General features: G+C 51.0%; 1 protein-coding gene and 1 long non-coding RNA gene across 2 annotated transcripts in view; one reads left to right on the top strand and one right to left on the bottom strand.

Annotated features, from left to right (window-relative positions):
* The window catches only part of LOC109258163 (uncharacterized), a 33,106-nt gene extending 21,431 nt beyond the window's left edge, over nucleotides 1-11,675 (top strand). Inside the window, exons 3-6 of the mRNA XM_019434770.2 lie at nucleotides 2,323-2,408; nucleotides 2,729-2,817; nucleotides 3,579-3,609; nucleotides 10,112-11,675. Coding sequence (XP_019290315.2) covers nucleotides 2,323-2,408; nucleotides 2,729-2,817; nucleotides 3,579-3,609; nucleotides 10,112-10,377 — 472 coding nt within the window. The 3' untranslated portion in view covers nucleotides 10,378-11,675. The remainder of the gene's footprint in view (nucleotides 1-2,322; nucleotides 2,409-2,728; nucleotides 2,818-3,578; nucleotides 3,610-10,111) is intronic.
* Nucleotides 1-18,436, bottom strand: part of LOC109258241 (uncharacterized) — a 90,427-nt gene that overhangs the window by 1,302 nt on the left and 70,689 nt on the right. The gene's annotated exons all lie outside the window — the stretch shown is intronic.

The following is an 18,436-nucleotide window of genomic DNA, read 5'->3' as shown; positions in this document are numbered from 1 at the left end:
GTGATCTCCTCGGGGGTATCTGGGGATCAGGAAGGACTCTATCTGGTACAGAACTTGGCGCGCACAGCGTTTTGTCACCCCTTCCCCTAAATTCCAGTACCATTTACTCTTGCTGCTGCCCCAGGTCCCCCAAATCCAGCAGAGGGCGCTGTGGCCTCAAAATGCAGCCCGCAGCCGTTAACTGCTGCCTTCTAGAGGCCAGACGCCAGGGAGGGAGAGTACCTGCAGGAGGGGTGGGCCTGACTAGTTGCCCTAACTAGTCCCTTTCTCCAAGCACTCAGCACACTCCCCATCACCCACTGCTGGCTAGTTTTCTAAACCTCACCCTGCTCTTTGAAGGCTTCAGAGCTCTAGACCTCCCTTCTTAGAACCCCAGAAGCTTCATTTCAGCAATGAATCATATCGGCCTTATGCTGTTCTGTTACTGTTTCCAAATTCCATGGCAGCACAGCTATAAACCTCCGTCTGGCCCTCTGAAGGGCCTTCTGCCAGCCACCCACAGCCTTCTCTTCTCCAGTCCTGTTCCAATTTCTCCAGACAAAACTCACTCACCCCAACCAGCTTCTTCTGCTTCATTCCGCTGCAGGGCAAAGGACTATTTCTTTCATTCAGTCTCAGCTAACAATTGTTTGGGGCCAAGGTTCTCATCATGCAGAGATCCAGACAGCCAGCCTTGATTGAGCAAATACTACTATGTGCCACATGTTGTCCTAAGCACTTACATACTCTTCACAATAACCTATAAGGCTTGTTAGGCCCATTTTACAGATGAGACAATTAAGGCACAGAATGGTTAAGGGACTGGTCTAAGGTCACACAGCTAGTGGCTGAGCCAATATTCAACCAAGAAGTCTGGTTCAAACAGCTGGGCTTCTTAAACAACATGCTATCTCTACTTTTAGTACAGACATGGGGCTCCATCTCTGATTAGAGCTTCACTGTCCAATATGGTAACACTAACCGCATGACTACTGAGCACACGACTCATCTAAATTGAGATGTGCTATAAGTGTAAAATACACACTGAATTCCAAAGACTTACTTTGAAAAAAAAAATACATATATACAATATAGCATTAATAATTATATCGAGGGGTGCTTGGGTGGCTCGGTCAGTTAAGCATCCGACTCTTGATTTGGGCTCAGATCATGATCTCACGGTTCATGAGTTTGAGTCCCGTGTTGGGCTCTGAGCTGACAGTATGAAGCCTGCTTGGGATTCTCTCTCTCCCTCTCTCTCTCTGTGCTTTCCCTGCTCATGTGCTCTCTGTCTCTGTCTCTAAATAAATAAATAAATATTTTTTAAAAATTATTATATGGATTACATATAGAAGTGATTTTTTTATATATTGAGCTAAATAAAATATATCAAAATTAACATCACCTGTTTCTTTTACTTTTTTTTTAATGTTTATTTATTTTTGAGAGAGAAAGAGAGAGCAAGAGCCAGGGAGGGACTGAGAGAACAGGAGACACAGAATCTGAAGCATGCTCCAGGCTCTGAGCTGTCCACACAGAGCCCAACTTGGGGCTCGAACCCACGAACTGTGAAATCATAACCTGGGTCAGTCGGAGACTTAACTGACTGAGCCACCCAGGCGTCCTTTTTTTACTTTTTAACACAGTTACAAGAACACTTCAAATGGTATAGCCTGCTCACTTTCTGTTTCTGTAGGGCAGAGTTATAAGATCTCTCAGCCCAGTGGAAAGACAGACAGACAGACAAGATCTCAAACAATTCAAAACCAAGCGAAAACGCGGTGTGTGTTCTGAGAAGTGAGATCAAGGCGGTATAGGAGCCCAGGGAGGCTTCCAGCACAGAGTGACAATTCCAGAGGTGTGCAGGATTCCACCCCGCAGAGAGAAGCAGTGGGGACAGCAAGTGCCAAAGCAGCAAAGCAGAGGGAACCCCAAGTCCACCAGGGAGGCTGGGACATCTAGTGCTCCTGGGGGAGCCAAGGCCAGTGGACCTCCGACTTGGGGGTGGGGGTGGGGAGGGGCTTTGACTGTGGGGCCAAGATTCTTGGCAGCACGGAGCTCCAAAAACTGAAAGCTGAGGAGGGCCTGTGGGGACTGGGGAAATGGCCAGCAGGGAGGCTCTGGCAGGGTGGGGGGAGGAAGGGGGCGGGGCAGCGAATGGCAGGTCTGCCACCCTCCGCCTTGCTGCTCCCCGAGGGGAGTGCAGTGACCCGACTCCTCAGAGGAGGTCGCTGTGGGAGGATAACTCTTGGGGAGCATTTCCTGCCTCCGGCTTGGCTCGCAAAGGCTTCCTGCCCAGAGATCCCAACACTTGACCTCCCTTAAATTTTTTCCTCCTCCCAGGGGCAGTGGGTGGCCAGGAGGACCTCACAGGCTTCTCAGGTCCAGAGACCCAAGCACCTCAGCAGCAAGAAGAGGCAAGATCCCAGGTGTCCGGACGTTTCACCTCCCCCAGCCCTTCTGAGGAATCTGGATTTCAGGCCTCCCAGTGAATCTCCTGGACAGATTCTGGAGACGCTGACCCTGCCTTCCTCCCCTGGGGGCAAGGACCCAGCTTTCCTATCTTTTGGTCTGTTTACTCCTTTGGGCCCTTCAGCTCTGAGTGGGAACTCACATCTCTTCTTCATTTATGGGGCACTCTCCCCCACCCCCCCACCCTCTGCCGCAAACAGAAGTTGGGGGATTCGAATGGGAAAGGGGCCTACGTGCAAATTCCACAGGAAATAATCCTAAGTGATTCCTTCCCTAGAACCACCTGGCGCCTCTGTCTACAGTTTCCTCCCTGGTTGTGATGTGAAACCAGGCTCCAAGGATAGGAGTTTTGAGAGTCCACTGAAGGTTGGCAAAAGGGGCCAGATTTTTCTTTCTTATTTCCCAAGCCTAAACCATGCCCTCCCCACACATTTGTGTGGGTGGTGTAATATCAGTACTTAAAATGGAGGAGCCCCAAAACAACCCAGCTCATCTCTGCTGCAAACCTTGGGCTCTGTGTCTAAGTCACCCCTGTCCTATTGTTTTCTTAAATCCTGGAGACCTCTAAAAGACCACACCAGCCAGAAATCCTGGACTCCTCCAAAGCAGCTGCACTGAGAGCTGAGAACCCCAGGGGAGCCTCAGTCCCTTTACCTGGCCTTGTCCCTTGATCACCATCTGAACCACAGTATTGGTATCTTGTCCCACCCTCCACATACTCTTTAAAGCCGGAAGCAGAATTCCCGTAGAGGATCAGTCTTCTCTTCCAGGGATTCTCACTCTCCATCCAAGGAGGAGGAAAGGTCCTGTAGGTTCAGGGAAGGACAGGCTTATAGTGCAGACCCAGCAGGACAACATCACCACCTCTCCCCAGTCTGGAGCGCCCACTGTGCCTAGGGCTCCCCCTGGTGGCGTCAGGAAGAGACTACCAGAGACTTGGGCAGAAAGTAGTTACCCTGGAAGAAACTACTAATGGGGCTAAAAGGCTTGCAGACCTCCCCCCCCCCCCCCCATTCTCTCACTCGTACCCCAACCCCACCCTTCACAGGGACCGGACACCAAGGAGTGGATTTGTGTGAGCCTAGCAAAGGGCCCTGAAATTCTTTTTCTCCCCTTTCATTTTCCAGATGGCACCATCTTCCTACTGCCTGGCTGGAGGTGAGTCCAGGCTCTGGGCTCCCAGCCCTACACGGCGGTGCCCTGAGTGAAAGGGAGAGCCCACTGCAGTGTCAAGGGTCAGGTCAACCAGGGAAGACTTTCCCGGAGCCAGGGCCTCCTCCCCTCCCTCAGCACCCTGTGCCCTACGCCACCAGCTCACCCTCTCCCGGTCCTAAAATCTCTTCCTTCCATCTCTCACCCCTCCTACTGATCCAAGAGTTAAGCCTGACTCGGAGAGGGGTGGCAAGTGGGAAGAGAGGAGGCAAGGGGCCGTGTGGGTTGAGGAAGGGGTCCTCCAGCCCTCGCAAACCCTGTCCCGCCCCGAGGCGCCCCTCTGGTTGCTGGGTTCCTTGGAGAACTCTAAGGAAGCCGACAGACTAGCCGTGAGCTGGGGGTGGGGCAGCGAGGAGGAGACTGGTGGGGAGGGAGGAGGGGAAGGGAGCCCAGGCGTGGAGGCCGGGTTTGGGAGGTGAGGGGCTCGTTCCCCCTCAGCCCCGTGGGTTGCAAAGAATTGCTAATTGCAACTAAACGAGGCCTCGGAGTGGGGGAAGGGGCAGTCTCTCGGCTGTCAGGGGCTACCGCCTCTTTGAGTGCCCGGGGAAGGCCAGGCCAGCCTGCTCTTCTCATGTAAAGCAGCTTTTTGTCTGGGGGAGCCAGGGCTGGGGCCAGGGGCTGGGGAAGGGGCCCAAGCCATTAGCAAGCTTCTTGTTCCCCAGAAAGGGAGAAGGGCACCGATGGCTTCTCCGAGTAAGGACACCCCTCCTCCTCCACGGCCGAGCTTTTTATGGTGGGGCTTGATGGGGTGCTGCCCAGCAGGAGGGGGTGGGCCTGGGATCCCAGCACCCCCCTTGCGGGGCTGTGGGAAAAAACCGAGCACAAAGAAGGGGGCTGGCCCAGCTGAGTTGGGAGACAGGGCAGCTCTGATCCAGGGATGCCCTGAGCTTGAAGTACCCATTGCTGGAGCCCCTTCCCAGAAAATAGCCCTGGTAGCCACGTGTACCTTATCTGGTCAGCTGGGCCCTGTTTCAGACTTCATCCCCTTTTCCAGCCTTCTCAAGGTCTTGTTCTGGAGTGGGAGTGGGAAAGGTCTTGGGGATCTAAGCCTGAGCCCAACCAGGGAGGAGAAGGATCCAAACATCTGAAGAAATCTTCTAAATGTAGGAACCCTGGGGCCAGGTAACCTTTTAAAGACCAGAGAATCTTGCCTTCTAATTTGGATGCACCATTTTATAAACTTCTATAAACTTGGATGTGAAATTGCATTACCTTATAAGCCTCAGTATTCTCATGTATAAAATGGGGGCAACAATAATACAATGTTCTTAAAGTTCTTTTGAGGTTATAGACATGCAAAGCACCTGGCTTGGCAGTCCCCAGTTCTCGATGTGTTCCCACCCCTTCCTGGGAACATCCATCCTTTTACACACACACACACTCCAGGGATGATGGGGTCTGGGTACTTCACATTTATATAGCACTTTACAGTTTCCAGAATGCATGTGTCAGCTCTCGGATAAGAAGCACAAGTGGAACAGGTCTTTTCCCCCACACAGTGTGGCCTCCAAGATCCCAACTCACACATTAGACAGTGGAGCCCAGGGCCAGGGTGAGACCAGCCCTGGCTGTCCCCCTCCAGGCCTCTGCCCAGGGTCTCTAGGTGACAAGAGCCCCTCCTGGGCTCTTCCCCTAAATCCATGCTCCTGTGGGAACTTCGGACCATGGGGGCCCCTTCATTCTCTTCCACGTTGGAGGTCCTGAGAAGCAGAGAGCTGTCCCCTCCTAGCTTGGGAGCCTCTGAGATGAAACCTTGCATGTGAGAGGCAGCCCAGGAGGGGACAAGGGACAAAATAGCTGGGTAGTCCATTCGGTCCCTCCTTCCCCCTTCTGACTAAAAGTGTGCTAGTTCATCTAGGAGTGTTGGCTAACCTTCCTTCCTCCCTTCCTTTTGGGGGCTCCATGGAATCTCCTCATCCCAGTATGTTGTCCTGGCTGAATCCCTATTCTCCCAGCACCTCATCCAGGTGGAGAGCGCTGACCCCAGCCCGCTAGACACCCTGGGGATCCTCATCCCAGAGGGCCTACGGCCAAGGGGCTCTGGCTTTGGGCCAGTGCCTTTCTTGCTGCCTGGCTCCCTCCCCACAGGCCCCTAATCCCTCTCACCCAGCAGGAAGCCCTTAAGCTGCCTTTTCAGCGGCCTTCCCCAGCCCGCTGTGGGCTCTGTGCCTTTCTATACCAACCTTGGCAGGAGCTGTGTTATACAAGCTGGAGAGAGCGCCCCTGCAAAGAGGTCATCGTGCCTAAGGCAGCTTCCAGCTCCAGCAGCCTCTCCTCCCTGGTCACCTCCTAGGGGTTTCGCCCCATCTGATACACTGGCTGGGCATCCATGGACACGGACAGCCCCTGCTAACTCACGTCAAAGCCCCAGGCTGGGTCCAGGTGAGGGTAGGAATGCTAGGGGGACAGTGGGCAGGAGGCCAGTGTCTGGGGAAGTGTGGCAGACAGGAGAGGCCCCTCTGCCTTTGGTCCTTTTGGCTGGTCCCTCCATCTTTCCTCTGATTCTAGCCTCTGCCCTCCACTTCTCCAAGTTCATTTACAGCCTCCGCGGACTCAGTTTGCAGCCCAGACTAAGGATTGGGAGAACCTCGCCCCTGGAGAGCCTAAACACCCTCCCTGGCTCACCATAACCTACTGTATCAGATAAGCAGAGACAGAGGCCAAGCGAGGGGAAGAGAGCATTGGGGGGAGGGGACAGACTGGGTTTTTTTGCCTCTCCTCCAGGGTTATATTTGGATGACTGGAGTGGGGGCCTCAGAATTTGCATTATTCTGGGACAGGCTTGACTTCAATCCCTACCCGCCCCCCCCCCCAATCCCATGGCCCTTGCAAGTATACTCTTACCAATTCTGATTTTTGGTTTGGAAAATATAGTCCTTATAAAGCCTAGTCCCTCCCCTGCCCTCAACCCTTCCCTCCTCTCCCTCTCCAGGAAGAGTCCCCCTGCCCACCCCACCCCCACCACCACCTCAGCCCCTCCCTGTAGCCCAAACCCCAGCCCTGCTTCTCCGTCAGCCTCCCACTCAAGGAAGCCAGGCTTTCGCTGGCTTGAAGTGGTTAGGGGAGAGTTGGGGGTGCCTCTGGGAGGTCTGTTTGTAGTTCAGATTCTTCTCATTCCAGGCTCAGCAGGCTCTCTCTAAGGGAAGGGCCTGGGGTGGAGCGGGGGGAATCCTTGGGGCACCAGCTGCGGGGAAGGGAAGCTTCCTGGAGAGAGGAGGGAAGTGTTTGTTTCTCCTCCCAATGACCCCCATCCACAAGGTAGGACCTGCCCCTCCCAATTCCATCCTTGGGGTCCCCCCTCCCTCAAGCTGCCTCCACATTAGTGCCCCTCCCAACAAAAGGAGACATTCAGAGGAGAGCTCAGCTGAGGTCTGATCTCTTTCTTTGCTTCCTAATGAGTTTCTTGCCTTTTGGGGTGCTCACTCTCCAGAAGAGCTGGGGAGAGTATCAAAAGAGGGATGCCTGGAGAGTGACTGAGTCAGAACCAGCCTCAAAGAAGACTTGTTACTGTGTCCCCCAAACTGAAATCTGCTGTAGGTTTTTTGCCAAATCCAGCATTAGTGTATGTGTCCCTCCTGCCAGATCTTAGGCCACAGAATTCCTCACGGGTTACTCAGAGGTGACCCAGCCATGGAGGAAGCCTCCCAAACCCGTCAGGTCTTAGGAGTCTGACACCTGCCCCAATTTTTCTCCTCCTGGCCGCCTCTACCTCATCTAGGGAGAGGAGGAAAACAAATACTAAAGACTTGTATTGAGTGTCCATTGAGTGAAGTTACTGCTCACTTATGACTGGTCTTCCCAACCCTTTGAGAGAGCAGATTCACACCCCTCTCTTTCCGATGAAGAGTCTGAGCTCCAGAAAGCTCAAGTGGCCTGTCCAGGGAAGGTAGTAATGAAGTAGAGAGCTGAGATTCAAACCTCCTCTCTCCGCCTGTGGAGTCCAGTGCTCGGCCCCAAGCATGCTGCCCCATGAGTAAGTCTGTCTCATGTGCCCGTGTTCAGGCCTCTCTGGGTGATCTATGTTTGACATTTGCTTCCAGGTTACAAAATAGCACGTGCCACCCTAAACTTCCTTTCCCAAAGCAGCTGTCAATACAGATCCATTTTCTTGTTCAATCCTCGCCTCAAGGGAACAATGCAGATTTATTGTACCCGTTCTGCAGATAGAGAAACTGGCACTCAGAGAAGCAAAATGATTCACTGAAGGCCAGAGAGGTAGTAAGTACCAAGGCCAGGACCTGAGCACTTTGGTCTCCCCGGGGCCGCTTCATGGGTTCCCACCATCATATCAAATTTGTTTTTTACCTTCACTTCTCAGATCGGGGACCAGAACATATTTACAATTCAGTATGGCTGCAAGAAATTGGATAATCTTGCCAAAACTGGAGAATGGAAACCTGGACCTAGAAACCTGGCTTGCTTACTTCTCCTCAGAGCTTAGCTTCTTGCCTCCCTAAATGTGGGTTCCAGAGATGGGCAAAGCAGTCAGGGTTATGGGCATTGGACTGGTGTCCAGGCAGGATGCTTGGATCTCTCAACTGCCCACCTTAGGGAGTTCTTCAGTCCCTGTCCTATTTATAGAGGGCAGCGAATCACTTAACAGATGTTTACTGAGCACCTACTATATGCCACCTCTCATAAGCACTAGGGTATGCACAAAAACTAAGATACAGTCTCTGCCCTCAAGAGACTGTCTTATTGTGAGTTGGGGGTAGTCAGACATACCAAGTGCCAAATGCTGCAAGATAAACAGTCACCCAGGGAAGTGCTACAGGAAGGGATCTTAAAGGATTTACAAGGGTGGAACCAGTGGAGCAAGTACTTAGAGTGTGAAAGTACCAGCTGTTCTGTCTAGTTCATAGGTGAAGGCAGGATTTGGTGCAAGAAACAAAGACCATTTTAGGAGGGGTTTGTTTTTTTTTAATGTTTATTTATTTTTGAGAGAGAGGGAGAGGGAGAATGAGTGGGGGAGGGGCAGAGAAAGAGAGGGACCCAGAATCCGAAGCAGGCTCTGCCCAGTCAGTGCAAAGCCCAAGGTGGGGCTGGAACTCATGAACCACGAGATCATGACCTGAGCGAAATCAAGAGTCAGACTGTTGAGGGAGCCTGGAGCAAGCGGAGGGCAAAGCACAGGCTTACAGCACCTCCACCCCCACCCCTGCCCCGTGGGATGTGTGTCATATGTGGGACACCCCTGGCTGCCCAAGAACGGGAGCAAGGAAAGATAGCAAATGGTTGACTGATAGAGATCACGGTCATGCAGGACAGGAGTCTCCTTCAGTTTACAGATCACTTAGTAAACAGTAAGAAAAAGGCAACCTTATGCATAGCCTAATCTCCAGAAACCTATAGACTCTGTTTTCTAGAGCCCCAATATCACCCTCATCAAGATGGAAGGGGGTGGGAGTGCTTGCCATGGTGATGTGGGAAACGAAGGTAATGGAAAAATTAAATTCCCTTACTGCCTACAGCCCCTGACGAGTCCTTGAAACAGGCAGAGAGACCTCCCTCTAGGAGTTCAGCTGCCTCAATGATGACACTTCGCTATGGGCAAGGGCAAAAGGGAATTTTGGCTTAACATTATCCTGAACCCCCTCCCCCAGGATCCTGTAGGTCTACATCAACATATAAAAATTCCTCTGGAAACTTCCTTTATCTCAACTCCCCCAAGATATATGCTGGCAATCATACTCCAAGCTTATGGCGCTCTGATATACGTCTGAAGGGTCTCATGACTGAGGTTTTACTGAACGGTAATAAATGGCATCTTCCTTACAACAGCTAGCCCCTCAAGGTCCTAGAAACCTTGCTTCCAAAATTCCTTAGAGACTTACGGTCTCTCTAACCTTGAGGGACCCAACCTAACAACCTGAGGGTATACAACAAGTTACCCCTCACAACACCAGCACAGCTCTTTCTGCCCATGGGTCCTGTCCCCGAGCTTTAATAAAATCACCTTTTTGCACCAAAGACGTCTTCAAGAATTGTTTCTTGGCCTTCGGCTCCGGACGCCCCCCGTCATCACCCCAAAACCTCATCAAGATGTTCAGCCTAGGGGTGCCTGGGTGGCTCAGTCGGTTGAACGTCCGACTTCGGTTCAGGTCATGATCTCACGGTCTGTGAGTTCCATCCCCGCGTCGGGCTCTGTGCTGACAGCTCAGAGCCTGGAGCCTGCTTCGGATTCTGTGTCTCCCTCTCTCTCTGCCCCTCCCCTGCTCATGCTCTGTCTCTCTCTCTGTCAAAAGTAAATAAACATTAAAAAAAATTAAAAAGAAAAGATGCTCAACCTACTGAGCAACCCTGGCGCCCCTAGGTGCTTTATGTAGAAGGTGCTATGAACCGACCTGTGTCCCCTCATTCGTATGTTGATGCCCTAACCCTCAGTGTGAATATATTTAGAGACAGAGCTTTCAGGATGTAATTAAGTTTAAATTTTCTCTCTCGACAGAGAAAGGCCCTGTGAACACAGGGAGAAAACAGCCACCTGCAAGCCAGAGGAGAGACCTCATCAGAACGCAACCATGTGGCAACCTGATCTGGGACCTTCAGAACAAAGACAATAAATTTCTGTTGTTTAAGCCATTTGGCCTATGGCATTTGGGTTTGGCGGTCCAAGCAGACGAAGACCACGGGGAAATAGGTGCCTGCCAAACTGTTAGATGGACTGGAAAAGCGGGACCTTATAATGAAGCCACAGAAACGATGGTCCAGTAGGAGCCCCTACCTCTGCCGCAGTCGGGGGGGAGGGAGAATGAAGAGGCTACGGCTGGAACTAACATCATGGATGCACCCAAAGCTCCACAGGAATCGGTGCCAGGCTTCCACCACCGTCCCAGACACTGAACACTGTGGGTGCTGCCGCAGGAAGACCCCATGTCCGGGGGCTGGCCTGCCAGCAGAAATAGCAGAGCAACAAAAATGCGGTCTCATCACCCTCCCAACTTTCAAGTCCCGAACAATGCACTTTGCATCCAGACCTTTAGCTGCGAGGAAAGCTAAGAGATGAGTTTCTTGGCTTTCCAACCTCTGCAAGTGCTGGAAGGTACTAGAAGGAGGTGGGAATGGATGCTGGGGGCCGGTCCATCTTGTCCACACACTGGGGCAGTGGGGGTAGAAGTTAATGCTGGAAAGCTACGTTGGGGTTAGAGTTTGAAAGGTTGTTGAATGAGTTTGGAGTGGGGGACGGGGCAAGACTGGGCAACTGCCAAGATGAAGCAAGGCTCTGAAAGCTAATTGAGGGCTCTGGAAAGCAGAAAGCTCTGGCGTGTGCATAAGAATCACTTGGGGATTATCAATTCTGATCATCATCGGCAGGACCCAGGAATCTGTATTTCTAATAGGCAAATCCTGCCCCAGTGCCCCTTCTTCTGTGATTCTGATGCATGTGGACCCTAGGCTTTCAGGAACATCGTCCTGGGACAGGAGCTCTGATGGGCAATTCCACATAGTACAGTGAGCTCTGAAAAGGTTCCATTTGTCTGGGGCACAGTTAGCCCAGTTAGCGCCGCCTTCTCCTTCCTGAGAGCTAGTTCTAAAGACTGGATGCTTGAACCCTGAAAAATACCAGTGATAGTGGGAGTGCAGGGGCAGGGGGCTCTGCTGGAACCCAGGAGTCTAGGGATTTAACGCATCCCCCACCCCCGAAAAAAACCACCCAGGAAGAACTAGGTGGTCAGTCAGTGGCAAGCACAAGCATTTCTTGGAGCTGTGGCTCACTGTGTTCTCCCTGCAGCCCCCGGCACTGGTGTTCAAGACCTTTGGGACCCTATTTTGATAGCAGAGGTCAGACAGTGCCTTAAACCCTGGGGGGTTCAAGGATCTGACAGAAAAGGAGCAAGCTGAAACAGAAACAGGGGACGGGAGAGGGAGGAGAGAGCTGGCTGGCCCTGCCATCCAGAGTGGCCTGGAGTCCCCACTCGAAGCCAGTGTTGTCCATAACCCACACTGAATTTCAACACAAAACAATCTATTAAAATAGATTTTCCTTTTCTTTCTCATTTTCTTTTCCTGGTTCTTACTCGCCACTCCCAGGCCCCAGCCTCCCCCCCCACCCCCACCCCCACCCCCAGCCAGTTCAGAGGGCAAGGCCACAGACACGAAGAAGACCTGGCCTTCTCCTGGCAGCGCCCCCAGCCCAGCGCCCCATCTCTGGGGAGAGTGTCACTTTGAGCCAGAGCGGGGCCAAGTCTGTGGGGCTCACAGCCTGCACTGAGGACATTTCCTCCTTCCTCCCCAGGGGTACCCTTCCACACCCAGCTCCTGACACACAGGGCCCCCTTTAGAAGCTTCAGCAGCCCTATTTAGCCAGGGTCCCCTGGGCCTTCCTCCTTGGGCTGGTTCTCCCAGGAGAAGAACGGGCTTTCAGGCTGGGGGAGGGAGTCAGACTTCCCAGCCCCCAGTTATCACCACAAAGCAAAGTCCAGGGAAAGGGGGGGGGGGGTGTTAGAGAGCCAGGTCCTTGCTAGTAAATCAAAGTTGGTTTCCCAGATGGAGCTGCAGCCGCTTTGATTTCTCAAGCCGCCCCCTCCCCCTCTGCCTCCCCTCACCCCCTCACCCCCAGCTCCACGGTTTCAATTCCTCCCTGAAAAGCAGTGGGGCCTCCTTTCAAACCAGCCCAGCTCCTCCAACTCCCAACTACAGCTTAAGTTACAGGAAAGAGAAGGGGGAGGGGGTGAGGTGGCCCAGCCTGGAGGAAAATGAGAGAAATTCTGGGAGAAGTGAAGGGGGCAAGGGAGAGTGAAAAGAAAGGAAGAATGAGAGGGAAAAGATAGAGGAAGTTAGGAGATGGGGTGCAGCCAGTAACAGAAACGTGTGCCCTATGGGAACAAGAGGGAACCCCACCTGGGAAGCAAACCTATCTTGGTCATCCTTCCCCACGTGAGCATCCCCCACCCCCATCACCCCTGATGACTGACTCCTCCACATCCACAAGTCTATGATTCAGGCACTCCCATTCCTCTCCTTTTGGCATTAGGTTCTAGAAGGTTCCAGGAGACAAAATATCTGACTCATTCATTCCCAGAGACACTTATTTCCTGGACCGAGAAGGCAGAGTCTCCCCCAAGAACCGCACTAACCAAACTCAGCACTGGTTTTTCAGCTTCGTTTTCCCCAATCTGCTCTGAGCAGCCACCGACACCTTACTCTTGCTTGGCCTAGGCCTGGGCGAATTAAAGTCCTTAATTAATAGATCATCTGTTATATCTGTTTAATCCTTTATGGCCCATTTTGCCATCCAGAGACCTTGGGGAAGGGTGCTAGAGAGATAAAGGGCATAACAGCTATACTCTGCCACGTCGCCCTCCTCCTCTGTCCCCAGAGCCCGGAGCAGCCTTGGAAATTGGCAGGGGGTGGGGTGAAGTACCCCAAAAGGGGACCTCCAAGTGGGCAGGGAATGGGGGCTCTGGGAGTCCTAGGCCTGATTTTTTCTGAGGTCCATTTCTAAGGGCTGGTTCCCTGAGAGCTCAATGGAGAACAAAGTTCTGGAAGAGGAAATCTGGCGTCTCACCTGAAGGTGGATTCCAGGTCTTGGTGGCCAGACTCTGGGAGAAAGGAAGAAAAGGAAGATTCTTGCACAGCAGAGACAAATACTTTGTGGGTTGGGGGAGGGGTGGCCAAGTAGACTCTGATAGCTCAAACCTGTTTTCCCCATCGGGAGTATTTTTGCTTAGAGAATAAAACCGTTGAGGATTCAAAGTATCTAAAATTGTGTTCTCTTCCTCAGCCCTTCCCTCCTAAACAGGATTGAGGAAACAAGGAAAAGATGCCTAACCTTACCAGGGCCGATGAGCTAAGGTTTCCTTAGCTGAGAGAAGATCCCTGTGCTCTGAGCAGGCCTGCGGTGTGTTGGATATTGCCGACTGGCTGCCTTTCACTTATCTGTAACACACAGCCTTTCGAGCGAGGGCAGTTTCCATGATCCGAACATACTATTCCCACAGCTCCCCATATCTGGCCCAAAGGTAAAATCAAGAAGTGTTTTTATGATCCCTTTATACAGATGAGGGAGCTGAAGCTAAGGAAGGAAAGGTGACCTACCCAAGGTCACTCAGCAGATGTGGGCTGGAGCCCAGACATTCTGAGCCCCAGACCAGGTTTCTTTCCTTTCCACTGGCTATGTGCTCTGTTCTCCCACCAGGCTGAGATTTCTGCTCTAGCAGACCATCCCGCGAAACGGGGTGCACGGTGTCATTGCAGCGGGGGCACTCAACAATCATTCCAGATATCAGATTTGTAGGTGGAGAGAGACGATTGAGGCACAGCAGTGCCTCAAGATTTGGAGAAGTGGCACTGGCACTGTGCACTGGGGACACTTAGGCTCCCGGCCTACAGGAGGAGCCCAAGACCAACCAGAATGTTCCTCAGGGCTGAACAGCAGTCCCCCTCAGCAGCAGATGGCAGACTGTTGCCCCCTAGACTCGAAGTTTCCCGAAGCTGGAGCATAGGTCTCTACAGACGTCGGTTGCTTTACATATAGTAGGTGCTCAATAATTTGTTGAATTAAAAACAATCGCTATTATTTTTCAAGCTTGTAGCCTACAATCAGGTCAAGTTAGTGCCATGCTCTACCTCATTTCATTGTCACAACTGAAACAAGGTAAACAAAAATTCTGACTTGAGGCTCTCAGGCTCAGAAGAAACAAATCTGTGACATTCACATGTTGGCTGGAATCTCTCTTCTGGCCCCACCACTCCTTCTCAGTCTCCCTCCTCCTCAGCCCATGGTCCTCAACATTGGCATCTCCGAAATTTCGGTCTTCCCATCCAATCTGCCTCCCCTAGGTGATCTCAACTACTCTCACAGCCACAATCATAGGCTACAGCCACCAGATCTAAATCTAGCCCAGAGCTCCCTCCTGGGCCCTGACTTAGAATATCCACCTGCGTTCTGGACACCTTCCCTTGGACCATCAGATTGGACTGGCTCGACTATGCTCATTATCCACCCTGTCCCTGCATTTCCTAGCCTCCTTAACGACATCAGGGCATCTAGGTCAGAAACCTTGGTGGGCCTCCTCCCTTACTTCTCTCCAACGACACCGCTTCGGTCCAAATGATGCCCTCACCATCTGTTGCCTGGACTTGGCAATCTATTCCTAACTGGTATCCCTGACTCAGCCAAGTCATGTTGCCCAGGGCTGCCCAAATGCTTCAGCGTGACTGTCTCCCTTCCCCACACTTCAGAGCATCTCCATCGGCAGGAGTCCAGATTGGGTGCACAATATCTAAGGTCCCTGCTTATCTCCTTTGCCATCACCCTCCCAGGTGTGATGCACACAGATGTACACAGGGCTCTAACAGGGCCAAAATATGTGCATACTTGTGCTCCTGCCATGTCCTCCACCACGCTCTTGGACACGCCATTCCCTCTGTTTGCAATGCCTATCCCTGCCTGGAGATGGTGGGTTCGCATTTCTGCACCTAGCACCTTACGTATGGTCTGCAAGGCCCTGCAGATCTGGGCTGTCTTTACCTCGTTCTATTTAATCGTCCCCACAATTACACAGTCCTCCGCTGCCCTCCCCAACTCAGATTCCCTCCTCCATTGTGCTGTCCCAGCATAGACTTTCCCTCCATAGCAGCGAATCCTGTGGCAATTTTGCATCCATGTAAGAGACTATGTGGTAAATGTGAGTGCTGACCACTAGAATGGAAGCTCCACAGGAACAGGGGTTGGGCCTGGTGACCAATACAGAGTTGTTGTTTTTCATACATAGTTGTTAAGTGCATAAAAGCACACAATTCTTATACACGCTAGGGGCTGTGTGGTGTAGGAGACAGTAGACAGCTTTAAGAGCCAAGAAGGCCTGGATTTAAATCTCAGCTCTGACACTTACTGTGGGACCTTGAGAAAGTTGTCAAATCTCACCTAAGGTCAGATTCTTCATCTTTAATTAATTAATTATTTTATTTTATTTTTTAATAATTAAAAAAAATTTTTTAATGCTTATTTTTGAGAGAGAGACAAAGCACAAGCCGGGGAGGGGCAGAGAGAGAGAGACAGACAGACAGACAATCCAAAGCAGGCTCCAGGCTCCGAGCTGTCAGCACAGACCCCAAAGCAGGGCTTGAACCCATCAACCATGAAATCATGACCTGAACTGAAGTCTGACCCTTAACCGACTGAGCCACCCAGGTGCCCCAATTATTTTATTTTTAATTGTAGATTCTTCATCCATAAAAAGAATGCAATACCTACTTTGTAGGGATAAACATAATGTATGTGCAGTGCTCAGTAGGAGCTCAATAAATGGTCGCAGTTACCCTGCGTCTCCAAGGATGTTTGCTGAATAAATATTTAATTCGTGTAACTTCTTGTTTTGAAAGGTTCTTAATGATTACAAAATGTATTCTTGTCATTCTGAAATTGCTTTGGATGCGTAGTCTCATGTTTTAAAAATCTGTTGACTCATTCCCACTTTGCAGATGGGGAAACTAAGGTTCAAAAAAGTAAAATGACTATCTGAGTTAGGGATCAGGTCCAGGCCAACGCTCAAGCCGATTAAAAAGCAATCAGAACTAAGTGCTGTATCTATCAAATGACATCATATAGTGTTTAAACTGAGAGAATCTACTAATTTCTTTTAGTTACAAATCTCCTGTAGTTGAAAGGTAGCTTTGTGTAAACGTTTGTATATAGTAAGTGCTGTACGGATAGACCCGCGGGTAGACGGGAGAGTGCTGTGGATACACCTGAAATCTGAAGATACAGGTTCTGGTCCTGTTCACACTCCAGACCTTCACGTGAAAGGCAAGAGTAATCATGAATTGTCGCGATTTCTTATTTCATGGAAAAATGCTAGCTACATGTAAGGTCTTAGTAGAATCACTCTTCCTTCCAGATCCCATAAACTCTTGAAGGGCAAAGGGCTGCTGCCATTTTCTCCTGTGTTGCCTACAACACCTCCCACAGTGGTTTGAAATTAGAAGATTCGATAAAAGTGTGTTGAAGGGATGACTGGTTTTCTGGGTAAATGAAAGAATGTCTATTATTTCTCTTTTCCACCTCCAGCTCCCCCTTTGTGGGGGCGGCTGGCGAAGGGATAACTGTCACTCAAAACTGGCCCTAGGGCAGGAAAACAAGTTTGTCGTGGAAGGAAATTGAAGATGCCGCGTTTCTATTGGAGATTTACTCTCAATTTCCTATCAGACGGTGAGCTTCCTGAGTGGAGAGTAGGAACCTGTCTTAACTCATTTTTGTTTTCACTGCTCTGCTCACAGGCTTGGTCCCAGCTCTGGAGATGTGCTGGGATGTACACTAGGAGGGGAGATCCGAAGGAGCAGCGCCTCAGGCGTGGTTCCGGCCTCCTAGAGTACAACTGTCCCATCCCCAGCCAGCTCTGCGACCAAGTGGTCTTGGGGTGGGGGTGGGGGTGGGGGGACTGGAAATGGAATGGAGAGTGAGGGTGCATGCCTCTTATTCTGAAGGAAAATATTCCTCCTAAAGTAGCGAAAAGGCAACTTCTCCAGGGTCCGATAAGGAACACTTTTATGTTGTAAATAACTTGAAAATCTGTTTATCATTCAATCCAGAAAAAAAAAAAAAAAAAAAAAGAATTCTGTCAGACCTGGATGTGTTGTATGTATCTACTTAGAATTTTTTTTCTTCTGCCCACCTATTCCTTTCTTCTTCCCGTCTCTCAAATTTCTTTTGTTGTTGTTTTTAAAGCAATCCTTTTCTAGAACGGAGCAGGAAACAGCTCGCCAGGCTGGGAGGATTTGGTTTGTACTGAGAAGCAAAAGGGTTTCCAAAACTCGATTTTCTTTCTTCTTTTTAAATGCCACCCCCCCCCCCCCCGCCCCCCGCCCCGCCTTTCCCTCCGGAGAGACCACAGAAATAATTGATCCATCATCCAGCATCAGACCCTGGAGATTTACATGCAAATCCCCCCTATCCTCCCCCAAACCTCTTCCCAAATTTAACATCCTAGAAGGAGAAAAAAAAGACCTTGCTAAACTAGTAGGAACCCTTCTAGCCTACTACACATCCCCAACCAGGTGAGAGATGGGGGGAGGGGTGGGTAATCCGCCACAACGCCACCCCCCCTCCGCCCCCAGCCTCTCTCTCGCCACACACGCCACTCTTTCTAGTGTGGAATCACTTAAGGTTTGGGTAAAGCTCCCTCCCTCCCAGGAGACTGTATCTGGAAGCTTTTAGGGGGCGGAGGCAGAGGTAGGGAGAAAGGAGGAAAATTCCCCCAAACGGTCTAAGAGAGTCATCTCCTCACTCAAAACTGCCCGTCACCCCCCACCCCCCACCATTAACTTTCGATTAAGACCTCCTCGTTATGGCAACTAAACTTTACTTTGCATAATTAAGATTTGCCTCGGAAGAAGGAGGAGGGAGAAGCCGTAGCTCTGGGCCATTCTCCTTCACCTCGCCCCCTTCAACCCCCGCCCCAATCCTCCAGCTCTGGGCCTCTAAGTTCCTGAGTTTTCTCACTTTGAGGTGCCACCGAACACAAAGAACCATAATGGGCTCCTTTGTGCTCGCTACGGGGCAATTACGCCCCGGAGTCCAGGCCCCTTTAAGAGCCTCTTAAAGAGACAGGCTCTCATTTTTCAGAGGGTTATTGAAGGGTGTGTTTAAGGGGGGGAGGGGCAAGGCAAACTCCTTGGGGTCTACGTAAGGCGTGAAGTGAAACTTTTGTCTGGATTCCTTGAGACGGGGTTGAGAGAAAAGTCTTTGTGAACTGCTAGTTTCTTAAGTTTTTCTCTCTCTTTTTAAACACTTTAAACTTGAGATTTTTCAGTTGATTTGAAAAATTGGACT

This window comes from Panthera pardus, unplaced genomic scaffold (assembly GCF_024362965.1).
Source record: "Panthera pardus isolate Hobbes unplaced genomic scaffold, ASM2436296v1 HiC_scaffold_3, whole genome shotgun sequence".
Lineage (NCBI taxonomy): Eukaryota > Metazoa > Chordata > Mammalia > Carnivora > Felidae > Panthera > Panthera pardus.
This window is presented reverse-complemented; position numbering and strand designations above follow the sequence as displayed.